This window comes from Hypanus sabinus, chromosome 7, assembly GCF_030144855.1.
Source record: "Hypanus sabinus isolate sHypSab1 chromosome 7, sHypSab1.hap1, whole genome shotgun sequence".
Taxonomy (NCBI): domain Eukaryota; kingdom Metazoa; phylum Chordata; class Chondrichthyes; order Myliobatiformes; family Dasyatidae; genus Hypanus; species Hypanus sabinus.
In genome coordinates, this window is record NC_082712.1 from 126,534,144 (window position 1) to 126,558,733 (window position 24,590).

The 24,590-nt window shown below is 40.2% G+C and overlaps 1 protein-coding gene across 1 annotated transcript in view; it reads right to left on the reverse strand.

The window, feature by feature from the left end:
* Nucleotides 1-24,590, reverse strand: part of LOC132397542 (kielin/chordin-like protein) — a gene marked incomplete at its 5' end in the record, with an annotated part of 349,645 nt that overhangs the window by 81,621 nt on the left and 243,434 nt on the right. Inside the window, 5 exons of the mRNA XM_059976368.1 lie at nucleotides 165-252; nucleotides 1,580-1,662; nucleotides 5,751-5,841; nucleotides 8,087-8,169; nucleotides 18,224-18,311. Of these exons, the coding sequence (XP_059832351.1) occupies nucleotides 165-252; nucleotides 1,580-1,662; nucleotides 5,751-5,841; nucleotides 8,087-8,169; nucleotides 18,224-18,311 (433 nt within the window). The remainder of the gene's footprint in view (nucleotides 1-164; nucleotides 253-1,579; nucleotides 1,663-5,750; nucleotides 5,842-8,086; nucleotides 8,170-18,223; nucleotides 18,312-24,590) is intronic.

Below are 24,590 nucleotides of genomic sequence, written 5' to 3' on the forward strand. Positions count from 1 at the left end.
TTTCACACTAACCTTGCCAGCCATATCAAGATAAGAAATAAAATTGTGAAATATTCTACTCTATACTATGGCAAAAGAATCATAGCTGTAAGGACTGGAGCCAATTCAAGTTTAGTCATCAGTTGATATTTTGGTAACGTATAGTTATCAAAACACACACTAACCTGGGCATATAGGACAACAATCCAATAGAACTGGCTTCTCACATTCAACAGGAGGGCACTTTGGTGTGATGCATTTCACATTTCCAGACTGGAGAAGATAAATATCAGTTATAACTTAAATCAACACCAATAATGCAGAGGTTAAACATGATGCTGTGAGAAAACACTATTTTGGCTGTCTCAACAATAAGTCTTTACAATGCAAATTTTATGATTCAGATGATCATAGAAAGTATTCATTCTAACAGTGGCTGCACTATGTACCATCTACAAAATGCACCTCATTTTCTCCCCTGGGTTATTTTAACACCCCAGTTTCTCATCTTCCCTGATCGGCCTAGTTTAGGTAGGATATGAAAGCTTTGGAGAGGGTGCAGAATAGGTTTCCCTGGATACAGAATGGATTAGAGGGTGTTTTGTTCTGTAACTTTAAAAACATTAAACTAATTCAAAGGAAGACACAGGAGTCCAAAATGCAGGTCTAACTTCAAGTTTACTTCAAGGGAGGTGCTCACGTATTGCATGGTAGTGCGATCATGTGTGCAAATAATGTTTGTATATTCATGTATTCATGGATTCATTTAACTCACAATGAAATATTTAAATGAACAAGACATATTAAATACACAACAGAGGGCACGTGCTAAAGAGAGAGGCTGGACAATCTTGGGTTGTTTTCTCTGGAGCGGCAGAGCTGAGGGGAAATTGGTCAGAAGCTTTTAAGATTATGAGACGCACAGACAGAGAAGACAGCTGTACCTGTTTCCTAGGACTGAAATCTCTAATAGGACAAGGCACGAGATTAATGTAAGTGGGGTAAATTCAAAGCAGAAGTGCAGAGAAAATTCTTGTTTTAAACAGAGAAGTAAGTGCTTGGAATGTGCTGCCAGATGTAGTTGTGAAGAGGGAAAAAAAAGCAATAGTGGCATATAAGAAAGATATATGCAGAGAAAAGAGGGATATGGACCTTGTGTACACAGAGGGGATTAGTTTCATTAGCTGTTTAGTTACTAGTTCGATTAGCTCAGTATGATGTAGTGGGCCAAATGTGCTGTTCCTGTGCTGTCCTGATCTATATTCTATGTTCTTCTATTCCTTTCACCCTCCTCAGCCTCTGAAACCTGCCATGCCCGCAGCCAAAAATGACAAGGGCAGAAAAAACATGGGAACACCATCAACTGCAGGTTCCCTTCCAGGTCACGTCATTCTGACCTGGAAGCATATTGTGGTACCTGGACTCTGGAATATCCAACCCAACAGCACTCTGAAAGGATCTAACACCAAAAGGCCTGCAGTAATTCAGGGTGATAGCTTAAATCTCCTTTCTCATAGGTATGCTAGCCATGCCTACAGTTGTAATAGTTTATATATATATAAAACACATGGAGCCTATTTGAACAGGGAATTTTACTTACAATGCAGGCACAAAGGGTACAATTGTCATTGGAGGGAGAGAAAACATCCTCGTGGTTCACAATTCTACCCTCATAGAGACACTCTGAAATAAATAAAATATTCATTAACATGGCAGAACCTCAAATACAAACAGGGCAATTTATTGTTGTCTTTAACTAAATGGTCTGTGCCATATGATTGAAGACATTGTCCAAGCATTTTCAATGAGAGCAATGATGAAGCTATTAATGTATTCTAATTGAATGGGTGAAGATATTGCAGCAAGTACTCGAGTATGTAAGCACGTATCTAAAAGCAACAGTTCAGAGGTTATCATACTCCACCTTTACACAGTGTGTGATAAGACAGTTGTCAATGAGATAGCATGAAATCTGTGAACTGGTGAAAACCAACTTTCTACAAGCTGCTCTCACTGAATAAAGTATTGAAAATTTTATTTTCACTATGGATGTGCAGTCCCTATATATCTTATTTTCACTATGGATGTGCAGTCCCTATATATCTTATTTTCACAATGGATGTGCAGTCCCTATATATCTTATTTTCACTATGGATGTCCAGTCCCTATATATCTTATTTTCACTATGGATGTGCAGTCCCTATATATCTTATTTTCACTATGGATGTGATGCACCATCAATAACTCACACTGAGACGTAAGGCGAGATATCGGCTTTTATTGACTGGAAGAAGGAACCAGGAGTGAGTGTCTATCATACAATGTCTTGGAGACTGAGGCCGAGCGTCAGGCCGCAGATCTCCTTTATACAGGGGCCTGTGGGAGGAGCCACAGGAGCAGTCAGCAGGGGCGTGTCCCGACAGGCACATAGTTCACCACAGGATGTCCAGTCCCTATATATCTTATTTTCACCATGGATGTGCAGTCCCTAGACACCTCCATCCCCCACCAGGAAGGCCTCAAAGCTTCCTGTTTCTTTCTGGACACCAGACCCAACAAGTTCCCCTCCACCCCCACTCTCCTTGATCTGGTGGAACTGGTCCTCACTCTCAATAATTTCTCCTTCGACTCTTCTCACTTTCTTCAAACGAAAGGCGTAGACATTGGCACTCACATGGGTCCCAGCTATGCCTGCCTTTTTGTCAGCCTATGTGGAACAGTCTATGTTTCAAACCAACACTGGTATCACTCCTCAACCTTCCCTATGCTACACTGATGACTGCATCGGTGCAGCTTCCTGAACACGTGTGCAGCTCATCAGCTTTGCCCCCAACTTCCACCCTGCCCTCAAATTTACCTGGTACATTTCCAACACCTCCCTCTCCTTTCTCCATCTCTGTCTTTCTTTATCTCTGGGGACAGATTATCTACTAATGTCTTTCATTAATACACTGACTTTCACAGCTACCTGACTATACCTCTTCCCACCCTGTTCCTTGTGAAATTACCATCCCCTTCTCTCAATTCCTCTGTCTCCACCACATCTGCTCTAAGGATGAGGCTTTTCATTCCAGAACTATGTCCTTCTTCAAAGAAAGGGGCTTCCGCTACTTCACCATTAACTCTGCCTTTAACCACATAACTTCCATTTTGCTCACGTCTGCCCTCACCCCATCCACCTCTCCGGGGATAAGGTTCCTCTTGTCCCTACCTATCATCCCAGCAGCCTTCACGTTCAACACATAATTCTCTGGACCTTCTGCCATCTCCAATGGGATCCCACCACTAAGCACCTGTCTCCATCCCCTCCACTTTCTGCTTTCTGCAGGGATCACTCCCTACATGACTCCCTTCTCCATTCATCCCTCCCCACTGATATCCCTCCTGGCACTTAGCCTTGCAAGCAGAACAAGTGCTACACCTGTGCCTACACCTCCTCCCTCTCTACCATTCAGGGCTCCAAACAGTACTTCTAGGTGAGGTGACACTTCACCTGTGAGTCTGTTGGGATCATCTACTGTATTCAGTGCTCCCAGTTTGACCTCCTATACTTTGGTGAGACCCAACAGATTGTGAGATTGCTTCACCGAGCACCTATGCTCTGTCTGCCAGAAAAGGTGAGATTTCCCGGTGGTCACCCATTTTAATTCCACTTCCCATTCCCATTCTGACATGTTAGTCCATGGCTTCCTCTACTGCTATCAGGTTGGAGGAGCAACACTTTATATTCCATTTGGGTAGCCTTCAACCTGATGGCCTGAATATCGACTTCTCAAGCTGGTAATACTGCTCCCCCACACCCTCCTTCACTATTCCCATTTCTCTCTCTCACCTCATCTCCTTACCTGCCCATCACCTCTCTTTGGTACCTTTCCCTCTTTTATTTCTTTATGGTCTTCTGTCCTCTCCTATCAGATTCCTCCTTCTCTCGCCCTGTATCTCTTTCACCAATCAACTTCCCAGCTCTTTACTTCACCCTTGCCCCTCTCCAGCTTTTACCTATCACCTTCTGGTTCTTCCTTCCTTCCCTCCCACTTCCTTACTCTGACTCCTCATCTTTTTTTCTCCAGTCCTGCTGAAGGGTCTCAGCACAAATCATTGACTGTACTCATTTCCATGGATGCTGCCTGGCCTGCTGAGTTCCTCCAGCATTTTGTGTATGTTGCTCTGGATTTCTAGCATCTGCAGATCTTCTCTTGTTTGTGTGAAGCATTGAAAAGTATATATCACTTAATGAGATGAAACTGAGATTTTAAACTTGTGAAATGGCCCTGTTCACAAAGATTAATTTTATATCTGTGAAAAGGTATATCCTCAGAACAATTTTTAAATTCCATGAATCATAAATGTGAAAACAATCAACTAAAAATTTCATTGTTCCATCTTCCATCTTGCTCCCTGTGCAAGGACCTATCTTTTATTCTCTTTTTGAAATGCTTAAATGTTCAATTAAGCATCCAATTTTTATTGCTGGCTATTGTCAGAATTCTCAGTTTAGTTATCTGTTTGGTTAGCTTGATGCTATCACTGTCACAGACCCACAGAGCTGGTGTCTGACTACAACAGGGTCTGTGGAAAAAGGGAAATCCCTGACATAGATCAATTGATCTTTGTGGGCATCTTACTGAGATCAGTAGCAAGCAACAAGTCACTGCTTACCTCACAATCCGGCTAACGTTCCATGGATTATAATGTGTAGATTAATGCTATTGGTTTTATTTACAGATCTGATAAATTATGGGGAGTGATATTGATTTAGAATAATATTGAAATTAAACCAGCATTAGAGATCCATTTAACCTTTTTGGAAGACTGATTTAATAGGATCTTTGGCAAAGCTGGAGTTGCATTGTCCAATGTGTATTCAGAAATGTCAGTTCGTCCTTAGAGTTCAGAAAAATAATAGTCGTATTATCCTAAACTTATCCATTTCAAGAACTGTTGTCAAAGATGCCATCACACATTGTTGGAAGTAAACAATTCTAATGATTAAATGATCAAACATTTTCCACCTGTTTTTGCTGAATTGTTACTTTCCTCTTAATAATTGCAACAAAAACGTGCTGACAATTCACATCTTGACCAGCGTTTAGAACTTGGAGAGGATCATGAGCTGCTCTTTAAAATTTGGTGAAAAGAAGGGTAATATTCTTTTTAACTCCTCTACTGAGATGCTGCAACTCCAGGATTGACAACACACTAATTTAAGGCAGCAAGTCCAAAAGCTTCCTATGACGGCAGTTCTTATTCAGAATGTCTAAGACTATGAAGAGCTGGAGCAGTCAGAATGTCATTACGTCCAACAGATGCAACAAGTTGCCAGCTAGCCTGACTTGGATGTAAGCTATAGTTCCTTTACAATTGGGGAACTTTCTACCTGTCATGGCTCATTTTCAGAACCAAAGTAGAAACCTAACAAGAGAAGGTTATGGCAAAACACTTTCTACTTCATAATTATAATTCTTCTAATGATGACATTGAAACATGCTATTTCATAACATTTCTGTTAGCTTCATCCACTCATGAAACAATTAATGGGACATGGAAAATGAATCTCATGTTGTGTTTCGCCTACCTTATACATGACACTGGTGTCTGAAATGCAAAATTTCATTTTTTCTTCTAAGACTCGAGCAGAAAAATGCATTAATAAAATAACAACACTAGAGTACTGTCTCAGTGGTTTAAGGCAATTTGCTTTCTGAATATTTTAAATGCACTAGAGAAATATTTAAAAATGTTTCTTTAGAATATTAATAGATTATACTCACTATCACATGTTCCACAGCATTGACCTTCTTCAAGGACCTGATGGCTACAGGAAGTGTTGCAAACAATCAGTTGGCAATGTACCTCACCTTCCTGAAATGTCACAAACACATCGTCAACTTCATATTCTGAAGCAAATGACCAAAACTTTGCTCTTTTTTTTAAATGATGAAGAAAATTACACATAACACGATTAGTATTTAAACATTTCTGATATGGATCTTTCTGGTCAAATTTGACAATGGAGCATTTTAATTTACTCTTTAATTTCCTTCTCATTCCTTCAGCCATACCATCTTATCCACATGCTGCATGTATTTACATCACAGATGACTGTATCCTCATACAGAGGATTTTTTTTGGAATCAAAAACTTTAAGAATTATAGTCAACTGGGAAACTTCTAGATCTTAGGAAACTACAGAAATAGTCAAAGCTGAGAGAAATCTTAGTCATCAAATCTTCTCCTTTTAACACCCATTCTTAATTCTCTCAGTTCCCCAGTTAAAGTTGTTTAAATAGCACCAATATTCAAATGTTCATTAGTTAACTTGGGAATTAACCCCAAATATCAAGCTTGCTTTCTAAACACAGAAGCTGCCACTTGTCAAACAGTTGTAAGTAAACCTCCAACTAACAGTTGTTTAGCTTCTAGTCATAAATAGGAACTAGTCTACAGTTTTTAAAATGTAAATAACAAGCAGTAATCAGTTTGGAGTTAAAATAAATTACTGGCTACATAGAGCAGCTTTACAAACAAGCTTTGCAGAGAGCCCTTAAACTTGTTGTTTCATAGTCTCCTGCCTTGCTGCTTAGGAGGTGCAGTATACGATAAAGGGTCATTTAATTTGGCTTGTTTCAAACAGACAAGCTGACTAAGTTCCTTAGTTCAAGGAAGTTTGTGAACCAGAGGGAAAGTTTGTGTACTCAGAGAAGTTAGCTTTACAACATTGATGGTATGTAGCTAAGAACAACATCTCCAAAAAGCTTTCAGGCGGTTTGTGTAAAAAGGGCATCTGAGGAAATACCATATATGTGCAGTCACCCATGGCAAAGTGAAAGGATATAAATGTAGAGAGACGTTCACTTTTAATAGGAATGGTTAAAAAACATTAAGAAGCATGAAAGAAATATGGGGTGAGCTAGAATCTATTCCTCTGGCTTTGATTTCTTCGTCTGCATTGCTGTTATGTCTTTTTAGTTTATAGGAATTGCCTGTGATTTGGAAATACTTTGTATTTTAGAAATAATTTATAATTCAGAAATATTTTATAAGTAAGAAAACCCCTGAGTTTTAAGAGTGCTTTAAGAGTTTGGTTCGGATTTAAACGTGTATCGTTGAAAATAAATTAACTGTTTTAAACTACTTTGTTCGCTGGAAGGGAGGGAGAGGGACCCACTGTTTGAATAATGGATATTAGCAGCTAAACTCACCATGGAGAGCAAACAGGGAAGTGAACTAGTCTCTGATAATTGGGTAATTACAGTATAATATCTTTTTAGTGAGGGTACTCATGGCTATTTACAAATGTTTGTATATCCGATAGGGCTTAAGATCTTTCTTTGAGTTTAAAACTAAGCAGTCAACAAACTCAAGACCATTATCTTTTTGCTCACACTTAAAAGGAACACATTTCAGATTCTATTTCTCATCTCCATTACTCATCTGATTTTCCACTTGAGAGCATTGTTCCTGCTTTTCGCACAATGCCCCGGTAGCACAGTGGTTAGTGTAATGCTATGGCATCACAGGGCACTGAAGTTTGGAGCTCAATAACAGCGAGCTCTGTAAGGAGTCTCCAAGCACAGTGGCTTCATCCCACAGCCCAAAGATATATCAGGTGGATTCACTGGTCCTCTGGTTAAGTTAGGGGTAAACAGGGGTTGTTGTAGGTTGCTGAGGTGGTGCAGCTTAATGGACCAGAAGAGCAGCCTCTGTGCTGCATCACTAAACAAATAAAATAAAACATGTACTGAAAATAATGTGAAGAATTCCTGTGCTTCTTCCTTTGAAAAATTTACAAATCCTTTTCCTTTTACTGAAGATGGATTCTTCCTTAAAATCTGCTTACTTATGTGCTTGATATGGTAACACTGGAAAACCTATCCAAAATTATCTTACCAATGTTACCTGTAAAGCTGTGGAACATGTTTCTCAAGAGTATTACAGCTTTTACAGATATGGTTACATTCAGCAGCTTATCTATCTAATATCTCCATACATTATTACAGATTTAAAAGAGACAGTATTCAGCGGAAGGTAACAAGTATGTGATGGAACATCACTGGACTGTAAGGTGAAATTATATCTGTAGGACGATCCAGAGTTCAATGCTTACCTGACAGGAGCAAGTCAGACAGGGTTGGGATGGTGAAGTCCATGAACTGTTATGAGCATAGATGCTTCCATTGGAAAGGCAGGCTAGGAAATCAAAGTGAAAATAATCACTTCGGTGTGGTAAAACATAGGAAGAAGTTCAAAGCCAACTCTTTAAATTAACCTATGTCCACAGAGATAATAGACAACTTACTCTACCTATAATTCAAATCAAGATAGTACATCACTTGAGTCAAATGACTAAATATATTTAGAACTGCCTTGTGCTCACCTCAAGTATTGGGCATAAGGGAAACAGTTTAGCAGATCAAGCAATGTCTGTTGATAAAAGTATCATGATTATCATTCTGCGTCAACATTCATTCAGCAGAAAACAGTTCTGAAATACAGATGGCAGCAGGATACAAAAAGAATTCAGAGAATAAGGAGGATGGAAAAATGCTTTTGATGCCATAACAGATGACCATTAGTTAAAGGACTGTGAAAGTGAATAAAAATGTGCTGCAGTTTAAGAGTAGGAGTACGATAAATGGCCCAGCAGCATTGCACAAAGTCACATGGCCTCATTAAGATCTCCCTGGTGAATACTGTCACATATTAGTTGTGTTACTGGGCAAGTGACCAGAATCATGAGTTTGAATTCACTAATGGCAGCTGAGGAATTTAAGTTCAAGCAATTATATCATTCTAAATTAAATTATTTTTATAAATAGCTTCATTTATGCACCCTCATAAGCCTACTTCTTTGTTGTCAAAGACTAATCTAGTTCACTAAATCTGCTTCACCATGTGTCACTCCAGGTCAATGCTGTTGAACTGCAACTGGTTCCTTAGCTCAGGGCCAATTATGGATGAAGAACAAATGCTGGCATGACCAATGACGTCCTCATGTCTGAGCAGCCTTTATCTTAAAATTTAGTTTTAGGACCACTGGGGAGTCTTTAACAAAAAATAATCCTCAGAGGCAACAAGGGCAAAGTTTTAGCTCAAAATATGCAAAATTTTCAAGGATATCCTGTGTTTAAATTTAAAGAGCGTATTTTCACTGTCAAGATATGCAATCAAACTTGTAACTTTGAAATTCTTTTCTCAGATTATACATCACTAGTAAGACCTTCACGGCAGTATTCTGATAACAAAAAGATTGGAAGACGATTTGCAGAGTCCAGTTTCCCCTTTCTCCCCTTCACGACCTGATGAAGGGTAACTCATGTAACTAAACAGGCTTTGAATTTTTTGTCCCACCTGCAACTTAATAAGCTTATATATTGGAAAAGTGATGAAAACTGAGATGGGAGCAAGTTTATTTGAAAGTAAATCACTCTCCAATCAGAAACTGCCTTTCTGAACAATTACAATTATTATCCATTAGTTGCATCTACGTTTCTCTTCTATAATCCTGTCAGGTTAGTTTTCAATAATTATGCAGAATTTCTTAAAGTTACTAGGTCTGGGTAAAATGCAAATCTTTAGATTTACTTTGACTGTCAATCACAATTACCTATTGTGGCTGTCTCAATATTTGCCAGAAAGTATTTATTTAAACTCACCATAATCAAGTCAAGTCACTTTTATTGTCATTTCAACCATAACTGCTGGTATAGTACACAGAAAAAAATGAGACAATGTTTTTCAGGACCTCAGTGTTACATGACACAGTACAAAAACTAGACTGAACTACTTTTAAAAAAACAACACAGAGAAAGCTACACTAGACTACAGACCTACACAGGACTGCATAAAATGCACAAAAACAGTGCAGGCATTACAATAAATAATAAACAGGACAATAGGGCAAGGTGTCAATCCAGGCTTCGGGTATTGAGGAGTCTGATAGCTTGGGGGAAGAAACCGTTACATAGTCTGGTCATGAGAGCCCGAATGCTTCGGAGCCTTTTTCCCAGACGGCAGGAGGGAGAAGAGATTGTATGAGGGGTGCGTGTGGTCCTTCACAATGCTGTTTCCTTTGCGGATGCAGTGTGTAGTGTAAATCTCAGTGATAGCGGGAAGAGAGACCCTGATGATCTTCTCAGCTGACCTCACTATCTGCTGCAGGGTCTTGAGATTTGAGATGGTGCAATTTCTGAACCAGGCAGTGATGCAGCTGCGCAGGTTGCTCTCAATACAACCCCTGTAGAAAGTGATGAGGATGGGGGGTGGGAGATGGACTTTCCTCAGCCTTCGCAGAAAGTAGAGACACTGCTGGGCTTTCTTTGCTATGGAGCTGGTGTTGAGGGACCAGGTGAGATTCTCTGCCAGGTGAACACCAAGAAATTTGGTGCTCTTAATGATCTCTACACCGAGGAGCCGTCGATGTTCAGCAGGGAGTGGTCATTCTGTGCCCTCTTGAAGTCAACAACCATCTCTTTTGTTTTGTTCACATTCAGAGACAGGTTGTTGGCTCTGCACCAGTCCGTTAGCCGCTGCACCTCCTCTCTGTAAGCCGACTCGTCAAACTTGCTGTTAAGACCCACCACGGTGGTGTCATCGGCGAACTTGATGATATGGTTCAAGCTGTGTGTTGCAGCACAGCCGTGGGTCAGCAGAGTGAACAGCAGTGGACTGAGCACGTAACCCTGGGGAGCCCCCATGCTCAGTGTGATGGTGTTGGAGATGCTGCTCTCAATCCGGACTGACTGAGGTCTCCCAGTCAGGAAGTCTAGTATCCAGTTGCAGAGGGAGGTGTTCAGGCCCAGTAGGCTCAGCTTTCCAATCAGTTTCTGAGGGATGATTGTGTTGAATGCTGAACTGAAGTCATCTGTTGAGCGATTGGGATGGTACGCAAACTGCAGGGGGTCCGGTGAAGGGGGCAGCAGGGTCTTGATATGCCTCATGATGAGCCTCTCGAAACACTTCATGATGATGGATGTAAGTGCAACGGGAGGGTCATCATTTAGGCAGAACACTGAAGACTTCTTTGGCATGGGGACAATGGTGGCGGCCTTGAAGCACATTGGAACGGTATTATTTAACTTCATATCAGAGCTCATTATGGAGATTCCTCTCACCTTGTAGGTACTTGATGCTACATTAACTTCAAGAAATGGTCCTTTTTGCTGCATTTATAGTCAAATATAAACAGGTTCGTTAGTAAGTTTGCAGATTATACGATGATTGGTTGTGTTGTGAGTAGCCTAGAAGACTGGCAAAGAATACAGCAGAATATGGAGCAGTTACAAATATGGGTAGGAAGATGGCTGTTGGAGTTTATTCCAGTCAAGTGTGAAGTGTTGCTCCTTGGAAGGTCAAATGAAAAGAGACAGTACACTTTTAAGGGGGGAGACTTTTCACAGTGTTGATAAGCAGATGAATCTTGGGGACTAAATTCATAGCTCCATGTAAGTGGCTGTACAGGTCGATAGGATGATTAAAATAGGATGGTTAATGCCTTTATTAGTCGAGGCATTGAATTCAAAATTCAGATTCAGATTGGTTTGTAAAACTCTAGTTAGGCTGCACATGGAGTATTGCACCCAGCATCCACTATAGGAAGGAAGGATGGTGGAGAGGGTGGTTGCAGAATAGGTTTACCAAGATGATGCCTGGATTAAAGGGCATGTGCTATAACAAGACATAGGACAAATTGGGTTGGACAAACATGCTTGGAATGCGCTAACCGGGATAGCGGGTTGATGCAAATACATCAGAGATTTATAAGAAGTGTTTAGATAGGCAAATGAAGGTTCAAAGAATGCATGGATATGGACACTGTGTAGGCAGAAGGGATTAGTTCAGTTGGCTATTTGATTTCTAATTTTATTGGTTCGGCATAGCATTGTGGGCCAAAGTACCTGTTCGTGTATTCTAATTATTACTGAGTCTGCTGTTGTTCTTTGGTCTTTAACATATATCTGCAAATCCTGTGTTCTTTCTTCAATATTCAAAAATACATTCTCTTCCATAACCAGACAGACTAATGAAGTGCTACATGCACTCCTTAAGTTGTCAATGAACTATTTTTTATTGGCCTTTCTATTCAGCATTACATTTATGAACTTTGAACTACGAATACAATTTGGCAGGTGGTAGGTGAGACCAGGTGAGGAGGGAAGTGGGTGGGTGAATGGGTGCGATTGGATCTTTAGAAGATAAACTCAGATAGTTTAAATTCTGATGTATCAAATTGCCTACCAACCTGGGCTGGACTAAGGCCAAGTTCTGAGAATTGAACAGAGCTGCCCACTATCTCTTAAACATAAACACAAAACAAAAGTATTCAGATGATTGGCACAGATCCATACGTAAAGCTGAACAAGAGGCTGTCAAGACAAATCAGAGCCATTTAATGAATAATTAGTGGGTTCCTCTGTCTATTTGCATGTGGCATCAGATTATTTATGGAGTACAACCAAACAGGAAAGCTTTAGCGATATCAGATTCCTAATCTCACTCGGTGTGGCAGCCAGCAGTAAGCATTTGGACTACTCTCCTTCCAAAGACAGTTTAAGAGCTAAGATTTATCTTTCACTCCATACAGTACGCGACATGTCATGTTAACTCAGCTGGGGATCAGAACAGTTTGCGACCACTTTCATTATGATTATTTCCTTAAATTACACGTCCTCGGTGAAATAAAAATACAATAATGTACAAAAAACTTTAGAAAACAATTAAGAGAACTAATATTTCAAAAAACTAGTAATGTGACCTCTGAGTCTCCATTTCAGTCAGGATTCTTGCCATTAAAAGAGTTAAACAACCACAAGCTCTTTTAGAATACAACCTGAAGAAAATAGATTACTTTTCAGAGGGTTATGATTGGGAAGACATCCAAAGAAGGTCCTTCCATTAAATATTTTTAAAATAGTCTTCCCTTTCCTGGGCTTTCAAAGGAATCTATTTTACAATCATGTCATCAGACTTTCAAAGATGATAGACTAGCCAGTCGATCCTATTTCAGAAGAAGAAATCATTGAACTTTTAAGTAACGTCCCAACACCTAAACTTTTCTATCTACGGACTAATGAATAAATAGTTCATTGTGACAAGATGATTCCAATATAATCCAGAAGCATTGGATAAAAACACCCTCTCTCTATTTGCTGAATGTAAACCGTTGTGACCTTGCACAGTGTGAATCTCAGCAGTAGGGGGCATCAGCATTTCTCCGGCAAGACAGAACTAAGTTTCCATCTCCAACAGAGAAACCACCAGGGTAGCAAATTACTTTACATTCTGGCAGTCTTTTGCTTGAGGATATTAAAGAGATGCTCACTTTACTTTTTTATTCTGAATTAGCTTGGCTTCTCCTGCTTTTCGTCTGCTTTTTGTTTCATTGCTTTCAACACTCTCTACATACAGCTAACTTGCTTCTTTCTCTGGGCCTTTCCATGGACAGACACTAAATGCTATCCAAGCTATTTACTTACTTTACATTATAGACAATCCAATGTTTTCGGAATCTAATTTTTGCTTAATATTTCAAAAGTCCCAAAAATCCTTCATTTGATGATTTCTATTAAACTCCAATTCTCTGACTCTAATACTTGAAGCCAGGCAATATTTTACACCATATATTTTTAAAATGTAATTTTTACATATTATGTTGGTTACTTTTTCTTCTTTTTTGTTGCATTTCAGCCAAAGTTTTCACCTTCCACGCATCCTCAAAGTTTCAATGCTTCGAAGGTTCATCAAGTTGTTCATTTCTGAAATTCTTCTCCATGTAGCCATGAAACCAAGAAAGAAAAGAAGAGAGGCAACACAATCATCAAACCCCAAATTCCCCCTCCCCACTCAAAAAGTGAACAAAACAGAACAGGCACATCGAATCCCAAACCCACACCCCCTACACAAAATCCAAATGAGAAAGACTGGATGAAAAACACAGAATACAACCTGGATATTCTTCAGGTACTGAGCCAGCCTCCCCCCTCTCTGGTAGCACAACAGAGCGATCCTCAGCAATCAAAAGGCAGCAAACCGGTGCTCATCCTCTACACTCACTTTGATACTTCAGTCTCCTTTGTCGCTTTAATCGGTGCACAAATGAAGCTTTAATTGGCAAAATGGAGTCAAACATGGGCTTGCACCTCTCCCGTAACCTGCCCGCCATGAGGTTCATACACACTGCCTCGGTCTCCTGGAATCTTCTCTGGAAGCTCTGGAACACCCAATCTATCTCCAAACTTATGTATTCGACTCAATGTTTCAAACTTCCAATTAGCAAACAATTCAAGTTTTAATTGGTGAAACGGAGCCAAATATCAGCTCACAGCCATCCTTTGGCCTGCCCACCTTGAGATTCACACATGCTTCCTCTGCCTTCCGGAATCCCCTTGGAGCTGCAGCACCCAAACAAACTTCAAACAGCAAATCACAGACTCCAACAGTTCCATCATCATATCCAAGTTGAAAAAAAAATGTAAAGGACAGAAAAGAAGTAAAATATATTGTTTCATGATCTATCCAGAAGATGTTGACTGAAGGAGAATTATACGCAGGTGCCGTCTTGACTGGAAAAAAATAATTGATACAGAAGGTGAAAATATATTAATCTTTGCAAATTTACTTTAGACATTGTACATTTAGTATCATCAGTTAATCTAAAGTTGGTTAAATTCTTTCTACATCAAGAGATTCTATGAATAGAGATTCTCTTCTGGCCAAGATGGCAGCTGCGTAAAATGCTCCTTTGATTGACATCCTCTGGATAGGTCATGAAACCATATATTTCACTTTTTGTATGTCTTTTATATTTGCTTCTCAGCTTGGATGTGACTCCGAAACTGTTGGAGCCTATGATTTGCAGTTTGGAGATTGTTTGGGTGTTCTACCACTCTGCATTCTCCAAGGGGATTCCAGAGGGCAGAGGCAGTGTGCGCGAACTTCGTGGTGGGCTGGACGGGGGACAGGGCGTAAGCAAGTGTTTGACTCCATTTCACCAATTAGAGCGATGAGGGAGATTGAAGCATCGAGTTGATTACAGAAGGTGAGCACCAGCTGAGGACCACCCGGGGAGGGTAGAGCATGCTGCTGTGGCCAGAGAGTGTGGTCCAGGTTTTCTGTGGACTTGGACTATAGACTTGTTTTGGTCTTTTTTTTTGTATTCTCTGTTCTTTACCCAGTCTTTCTCTTTTTTTTGTATGGGAGACAGAGGGATTTGGGGGTCAATGTGGTTGTTGTATTTTGTTCATTTTTTTCTGTGGGGGAGGGGGGAATTTGGGGGTTGATACTCCTGTTCTGATTTTGTTCATTTTTTTGTGCGGGGAGGTGGAAGTTGCAGGTTGATGATCGTGCTGCCTTTCTTTTCTTTCTTGGTTTCATGACTACCCAGAGAATAAGAATTTCAGAGTTGTGCACTTTAATAATAAATGAACCTTTGAATATTGTTTTTTAATGAATGATTATTTACAAATTTCTATGGTGATGAAATAAATCAGGTGAAATCTTGTCTCACCCTAAATGATGTAAACCATTCATTCCCTGTCCACTAAACAGTGCCCAGGAATTCATTATAGATGGTTTTAATCAATGTGACAAGTTTCTCGGGAATATTATATGCCACATCACCTCTGCAGAAGCACAGTTAATAGCCTGCTTAAAATCGATGAAGTTGTATAACAATTGCAGTATTCTAAAAGTACCCCTGTAATCAGTTTATCACAAAGAGCTTTGTGCTGGTTTTATAGTGTCTGAGTAAACAGTTTTCCATTACAGTTACTAACTTTAACTTCATTCTTCTGTAATATTTACATTTGCTCCAATCTATTTATTTGAAGAATGGTACACCAATACATTCCTTCCAGAAGTACTTGTTAATTTGGTAAATGGACTTTGCCTCACTTTAACAATATGTTCCCTATCTTCAATGGTTTTATCGTCAATACAAAAAAAACTTATTCTTTTGCAAATTAACAGAAACTTTCAATTAGATCAGGTTCCACTCCTCTGCAATTGTAATCTCAACACCTATAGAACCAACTGTGGATTCAGTAAGGACTGGTTTTCTTTATCATCCACCAATATCGACAGAAACACAGTTTTATTCAGTGCAATTAAAACTACACAACAGAAGAATAGGATGTACCAAAAATAATGCTGATGGCTCATAATAAAATAACTATGAATATATTATAAAACATGGTTAATTTACTGACAATATAAATAATCATTTTTCAAAGTGAAATTTCATTGGCATGTCAGCAAAAGGTGTTAGCTAATTTCAAGTCAATTTTGGGGTGGCACAGTAGCATAGCGATTACCACAACGCTTTACAGTACAGGCAGCCTGGGTTCAATTCCCGCCGCTGCCTGTAAAGAGTTTGTATGTTCTCCCTGTGACTGGGTGGGTTTCCTCTGGGTTTTTTCCCACAGTAGGAAGACGTACCGATTGGTAGGTTAATTGGTCATTGTAAATGGTCCCTTGATTAGGCTAAGGTTAAATCAGGAATGGCATGGCCTGAGGACTATCCAGCACTGTATCCCAATAAACAAATAGAAATGATCACTGATGAGATTGACAAACCAGATAGTGTTGTTGTTTGAGGAGTTCTAGCAAGACCTTCATAATATCTTCATATGACCCTATGGATCACTTTCTGGCAGGCAGGTTTACCATCTTATCAGAAAGACGACACTTTTACTGCTACGATAAAATGTCAACCAAGTCTATTCTGCTCATGTTCTAGAGCACAGCTTGGATCTGAAATCTGTCTCAGATGTAACATATAAATATTTTTAGTATCTTCTGTGTCAATCCTCTTGAGAATTCTGTCTAGAAAGACATCATACAAACCAAAGGATCTCACATTACTGGTTATCTCATATTTTGTTGGTGAGACAAAAAGCTCAAATTATATGTTTGGAATGTAGTGGATGAGGGCAAGGTTTTCTTAAAGCTAAAATCTGCTCTGACTTTTGTTGCGATTTTGGCTGTAATATGCAGAAAACAGAACGTGCAGCTTAAGGAATATACAAAATTTCTCCTAAAAGTTGGATTGATGTCCCAAATCATTTTAAACCAACTGGAGAAGCTCAAGAAGCCCCTTCCAAATGAATACACAACCTCAGAACCAGCATTCTATATTCATTACAAAATATAAAAAATGCTCTTCCATTATAAAATGGCTGAGTGCTCTGACATCCCATGAAAAATTGTCTGCTTTCTACTGTTCCTGAAATAACTTTCAAGGTAGCATTCAACAAAGATTTCAAACTTTCAAGGTAGGATTCAACATTCATTTGGCTCTCAAAAGTAAATCCCTTCCTGAAAGATTTTCCTCCTGAATTTACAAAGATGCTGCTGAATTTCAGGGGAGAACTCACCCAGGTTCAAGACACATTGAGCCATGGATGGAAATCTTGGAAATATACTTCCAGAAGGATTACCTCTGTTCAGGTGTGGGGAGGAGCTTTGCAAAAAATGTTACCCTTAAATAATAAGTTACCGACAACGTTCCACATATTCTGATAGCAGGGTAAATAAACAGAGCCATCGGCACTCTATTAAAAAAAAATTAACTACAAATACATTATAAACCATGGTCAATTTATTGACAATATAAATAAATATAGCAGTAAAAGAAAAAAAGATATGCAAATGTTAATTGCAATTTTATAAAAAAGGAACTGATTGAGCACATTAGAAAAACTCACACAGACAAGCTTTAAATCTTCACTCTGTTCAACCAGAAGGGCTACTAAAGTGAGCTGGTATCATTGACAAGTAGTGCTGGGATCTCTTCACTCAAGTGCAATTGGGATCATCAGTGTGGAGCTCAGTGTTAGTCAGTTTAAAATCCTGATCCAGATCATTGTCCAATGGCTTAGAGTGGGGTGAGTGCATGTGGAAATATTACAGAAAAACTGTCCGGGTCGGCATTCAGATACATTGGTTTACTCAGTTAAATTTAGATTAGAATACCAAGAAGGAGCATCAAAGAAAAGTACTCTGCTAACAACCCCATCCTTTAACTGAAGTCCTCAAGTATTTGTTAACTAGCCTCAGAAAGGTACAGGCCTAAGCCTGGTGACTTGCATGAAACTCCCCAATTCCAGCAAACTGTAGTGGACATTGTGTCAGGGAAAACATTCAAAAGAAACAGAGTTATCAAGAGGGAAGGGGTCAAAAAAGAATGATGGGGAACTCTTGGCATTTGTCACACTCATCGATAACTTAGTTTAAAGAATTTACTTACATTTGCAAGCAGGGCAGCAGAGCCCTGGCATCATCTCCGTCTTGATACAAGGCAGTGGTGGGCATGTGGTGCAGGAGACTAATCCCAACTAGCAGAGGTAAAGAGGTAGAAGGGAAAACAAAATTAAATTCTTATGCAGGTACTGATATATTAGAGGGAAAGGAGAAGAAGGCAAGGCAGGGCAAGTATTTATACCATCAGCTTTTATGTCCTGAATTGTCTTAAGCTAGATAAGTACTTCTGAATTGTGGCAACAGGTGTTCTGTAGAAAACAGCAGATAATCTGTGCAAACAAAGCACACACTGAGCAATGAAATAACAGGTAATCTGTGTTAGCGAGCTTAACAGATGTGAACATATTGGTCAGGATATTGGGGAGAATTCTTCTCTTTGAAGTAGTGCCTTGAGATTTCTTTCTTTCATCATTGGCCTTGCGTTAGTATCTCAAACATAGTACAGTACAGTCAGCAGTCCTAAATACTCCTGGAGTATATATCAGTGATGAACTTGACATCATAACCTCTTGTCCTAGATGACAGAGCACTGGCAATAACCTTAAACTGTAAAAGCAGTGTTCAGATATGGGAGGAAAATAGACAGCAGAAGAGAAAATTCCCAGGCTTTGTTCTTGTTCCTTGTGCAGCCAGTTTAACTGCAATCCCAGGGAATCCACATAAAGCTCATTTCCTCCATTATCTGAGTGTTTGAAAAGCAAAGAACGTGAACAGAACTGTATCAATGAGGTACAGGCCCTTGTCTTTTTGGCCATTTTCTACAGCACGACAGCTATCATTAATTAAATCATACAATGCAAGACAAGTTAACACAGACGGAATGTTTTTTCTCTCAATTTAGGCTGAGCATTCCATACCAAAAACACAATGGAATGTGCTCAGTTTAAATGACGGAAGAGTTTAAGATGCAGATAACTTCTGCTGGATTTCCTCTTTTTCTTGGCTAGGCACACAAATTCTGATGTGGAGACAGTCTAAGGTTCAAATTCAAAGTGAATTTATTATCAAAGTCACCACATACAATCCTGAGGTTTGTTTTCTTGCGGACATACACAGTTAGTCCAAGAAACACAACAGAGTCAATGAGAAACTGCACACAAGACGGACAAACAACCAATGTGCACAAGGCAACTAAGTGAGAACATAACAGTAAGTAAATGACAAATAAATATATGGAACGATTGATGAAGTGTTCTTTGAAAGTGAGTTCATAAGTTGGGAGGACAGTTCAGTGATGAGACAGGTGAAGTTGAGTGAAATTATCCCCTTTGGTTTAAGAACCTGATGACTGAGGGATAATTGTTCCTGAATGCGGTGGTGTGGGCCCTGAGGCTCCTGTGCCTTCTTTGTGAATGCAGCAGCAAGAAGGGAGCATAGCCTGGGTGGTAGGGGTCCTTGATGATCGATGCTGCTTTCCTGTGGCAGTGCTCCGTGTAGACATGCTCGATGGTTGGGAGGCTTCCCCTGAGATGGACTGGGCTATATCCAATACATTTTGCAGGGTTTTCTGTTCCAGGGCATTGGTGTTTCAATACAAGCCTATAATATAACCAGTCAATATACTTGCAGCACCCAACTGTGGAAGTTTGTCCAAGTTTTAATTTCATGCCGAATCTTTGTAAACTTCTAAGATAGTATCGGCATCACAATTTCTTTGTATTTTCACTTACATGCTGGGCCCAGGAAAAATCCTCTGAAATGACAGGGACGAACTTCAAGGTGCTGACCCTCTACACCCCTGATTCTCCGATGAGGACTGGCTCATGGACCTCTGGTTTCCTCCTCCTGAAGTCAATAATCAGCTCCTTGGTCTTGCTGACATTGAGTAACAGGTTGTTGTGGTGGCTCCACTCAGCCAGATTTTCAATCTCCCTCCTATATGCTGATTCATCATCACCTTTGATTCAGCCAACAACAGTGGTGTGGCCTGGAGCTGCGCTTAGCCTCACAGTTATAAGTATAAAGTGAGGAGAACAAGGGGGCTAAGCATATAGTTTTATGGTGCACCTTCGCTAATGGAGATAGTGGAGGAGATGTTGCCAATCCGAACTGGCTGGTGTTGGCAAGTGAGGAAATTGAGGATCTAATTGCACAAGGAGTTATTGAGGCCAATGTCCTGAAGCCTGGTGATTAGTCTGGAGGATGATAGTGTTGAATGCTGAACTGTAGTCAATAGAGCATCCTGATGTATGCATCTTTGCTGTCCGGATGTTCTAGGTTTGAGTGAAGAGCCAATGAAGTGGCATTTGCTGAGGGCCGGTTGTGCTGGTGGGCAAATTGGAATGGATCCAAGTCACTTCTCAGGCAAGAGTTAGTGTGTTTCATTACCAACCTCTCAAAGCAGTCATCGTGGTGGACATAAGAACAACAGTCATTCAGGCAGGTTACCATATTCTTCTCCAACACAGGTATAATTGAAGCCTGCTAGGAGTAGATGGGTACCTCAGACAGCTGAGGTGAGAGGTTAACAACACTGGTAAATTCTCCAGCCAGTTGATCAGCAAAGGTCTTTAGGTACTCAGCCAGGTACCCTATTCGGGCTGGATGTCTTCCATGAGTTCAGCCTCCTGAAAACTGCTCTCACGTTGGCCTCAGAGACTAGAATCACAGGGTCATCAGGGGCTATGGGAGTTCATGAAGGTTCGTCCATAAGAGGCATTAAATTCATCTTGGAGCGAAGCCCCATTGATACTTATGTCGCTTAGTTTCATTTTATAAGAGGAAATAATATTCAGGCCTTGCCACAACTGTTAAGCATCCCCCCGAGACTCTATTTTGGCCCAGAATTGTCACTTTGCACATGGATCTCTTGTATCTTATTTGGTTGCCAGACCTGAATGCCATTTTTCTGGCCCTCAGCAAATGGTGAATCTCATGGTACATCTAGGGCTTCTGGTTGAAGTTGACTGAATGATTTTGTGGAAATACATTGTTTTAATATAGTCTATGACAACCATGGTCTATTAATTCAGATCCACTGATAAGACCTTGAACAAGTTGCAGACCATTGCAATCCTGTAGCCACTCCTCTGACTCCCATGATCAACTCATTATTGTATTTTTCTCTGGAGCCTTGCTCTTTAGTCTCTGACTATATGCAGGTAGGAGAAAGTCAGTCAAGATCAGATTTCTCAAAGAGTGGTCTTGGCATGGAACAGTAGGCATTCCTAATTGTAGCATAGCTGTAGTTGAGTGTGTTGGGAACCCTGGTGCTGCAGGTTATATGCTGATGATAATTGTGCAGAGAGTAATTCAAACAAGCTTGATTGAAGTCCCTGACTATCATTTGAAATGCGCCGGAGGGGCTGATTTTGTTTGTGACAGCAAACAATATTCAATAAACAATTTGGTGGCAGCTTTCAATATCTCGAGTGTCTGGTTAGTGCCATCTTTTGGCAGTATGTAAAATGCAGTTAGGATCGGGGAGGAGAACTCTCATAGTATAGATGGAACTCTCATGGAACTCTCATAGCATGGATGGAATTTAATCATTAAATGTTCCTTGTCGGGGTAACAAGAGTGCAACAAGATCAAGAACAAGTCAGAATACCACAGAGAAGTTATCCTGAAACACAGGTCCCCACCTTTTGCCTTCTCTGAATCAGCAGATTATTCCATCCTGTGCATTACGATGCCCTCGGGTCTGATCCCAAATCCAAATTATTCAGTTAGCCATGCCTCTGTGCAACACAGAACACGACACTTCATTTCCTTCCGATACAGCAATCTCACCCTTTGGTCCTCAGGCTTGTTCTACAGTGACTGTACGTTTGTTAACAAGATGCTGGGTAGAGGAGTTTCCACTACTTGGTTTTTTCAGTCTGGCTTGGAGTCCTCTCCTCCTCCCTCTCTTCCAGCTATAGTGATGTACAGTATCTTCATCCACTGAAAGGTGCTGAATCTGCAGGCTTGAGAGTTCAGTTCAGAAGATCATGAAATCACTAGGCCATTAAGACTATTCAAAAGTATTTTGTTTAAAGGGAAATTACAGTCTGCAGGTTGCAGTGAGAGTAATTCAGAAGAGGTATATTTATAACTTTAGTCAGTAGTCCACAAGATGTTGCCATGATTAACCAGTGCTGTTCTCGTTCTTCCTCACAGGATATTACTTTGTGAGGCAGGAATGTGTCTCCGTTTGCAGTTTTGCCAGTTTCATCTATTCTACCGAAACATTTTCAACAAATAACCACGCTTTCTGCCCAGGGACTTAGAGTGCTCTACATTCATTGCATAACTGTTCTACATGTGTTGTATAATGGTCTACACCTCCACCATTCCCTAGGCTGACACTTCAACAAATCCAGCTGGATGACACATTGCTGTCATATCCTCTCGCTTCCTTTAAACACTGCAGTCCGGAGCCAGGGGAGCAATCATCTCAACTTGCAAACTGACATAGCATGACAGCAATCTGAGCTCACTCTGCCGCAGTCAGGTTCTGGGCTGCAGCCAGTTGAGCTGGATCGAGAGCCGCTATGTCAATCCGTCATCATTTGGATGAATGCAATTGGCATCACTGCCACATCTGAAGAGCTCAGCTTTAAATCATGCACAAAGTTATGCTGGCAAATGCTGGCTTTATGACTCGATGCAAATGAGCTCATTTGTTAGCCTTCTTCTGGAAGCTGTCATATGCAAATATTTATCTGAGTCATTTCCGACAGAATCAATGTTTAACATCAAACTCCAGCAATCTGGCTTTTGTGCCCTTTATTGCTTCAAATTGTGCAAATTTAATATCTGAGCTGCTAACTGTGAGTGTATTGTCAGGTGATTTTGCTTCCTTACCATCACGGTCTCCATGCTTTTTCCCATCATGCCTTGCAAGTTTGCTCACCTTGTACATCACAAAGCTGAGGACAACAAAAATAAGATGTACATCTGTATATCCATTTCCTACCTCTAAAGCAGAAGAAATTGGTAGTTAATAATTAGTAGATGGTGGGATGTGTGAACAACTGGCAGCTGATAAGGTTATTTTACTTTGTTTCAGCCCTCTCCTGGCTGAAGTTTCGACAATTAATTTTCCAGTAATGTCTTCTCCATGAAGATTAGCTCATGCTGTAACCTGCCCCTTTGTGGTTAGTTCTAAACGTTTCCATTTGGGCATCAGTCTCTAAGAGAATACGAATTGTCTGAATGTATTGAACCTGCTATTTGAATGATGTTCCAAAAACACTTCAAAAAGCAAATTTATTATCAAAGTGCATAAGCTTCACTATATACTACCCTGAGATTCATTTTTGCAAGCATTCCTAATAGAACAAAGAAACGCAAAAGAATAAATTGGAAACTACACACAAAGACTGGCAAGATGACAAACTGTGCAAATAAGAACATAATAAACACAAAGTAACTAAATAACACAGAGAATATGAGTTGTAGAGTCCTTGAAAGTAAGCCCATAGGTTGAGTTCAGTGTTGAGGTGAGTGAAGTATCCTCACTGGTTCAGGAGACTGATGGTTGAAGGGTAATAACTGTGAACCTGGTGGTGAGGGGCCTGAGACTCCCATACTTCCTTCCTGATGGCAACAGTGAGAAGAGAGGATTGCCTGGATGGTTGGGGTCCTTGATGGTGTTTCCTTCTGACAGTGCTCCTTGTGGATATACTCAATGGTGGGGAGGGCTTCTCCTGTGATGGGCTGGGCTGTACCACCACTCTTTGGAAGCTTTTCCATTCTTGGGCGTGGTGCTTCCATATCAGGCCATGATCCAACCAGTCAGGCTACTCTCCATTGTGCATCTATAGAAGTATGTCAAGGTTTTAGATGACATACTGAATCTGCGCCAACATCTGAGAAAGTTGTGCCATTTACATGCTGGTCTCAGGACAGATCCTGCAAGATGATAACACCAAGGAATTCAAAGTTACTGAACCCCAAATGAGGAGCTGGCACATGGATCTCCAGTTTCTTCCTCCTGTAGTCAATACTCAGCTCATTGGTTTTGCTGGCAATGAATGAGAGGTTGATGTTGTGGCACCTTCCAACTAAATTTTCAATCTCACTCCTATATGACAATTCGTAACCGCCTTTTACTTAACTAAAAATAATGGTGTCATTGGGAAATTTAAATATGGTGTTGGAGCTGTATTTAGCTATGCAGTCATAAGTATAAAGTGAGTAGAGCAGAGGACTAAACTCATAGCTTTGTGGTGCACTTGCATTGAAGGTGATTGTGGATGGGATGTTTTTGACAATCCAAGCTGACTGGGGTTTGCAAGGGAGGAAATTGAGGATTCAATTGCACAAGAAGGTACTTAGAAATAGGTCGTGAAGTTTACTGATTAGTTTTGAGGGGAAGTTGTCGAATGGAAAGCTGTAGTAAATGAAAAGCATCTTGATGTATGCAT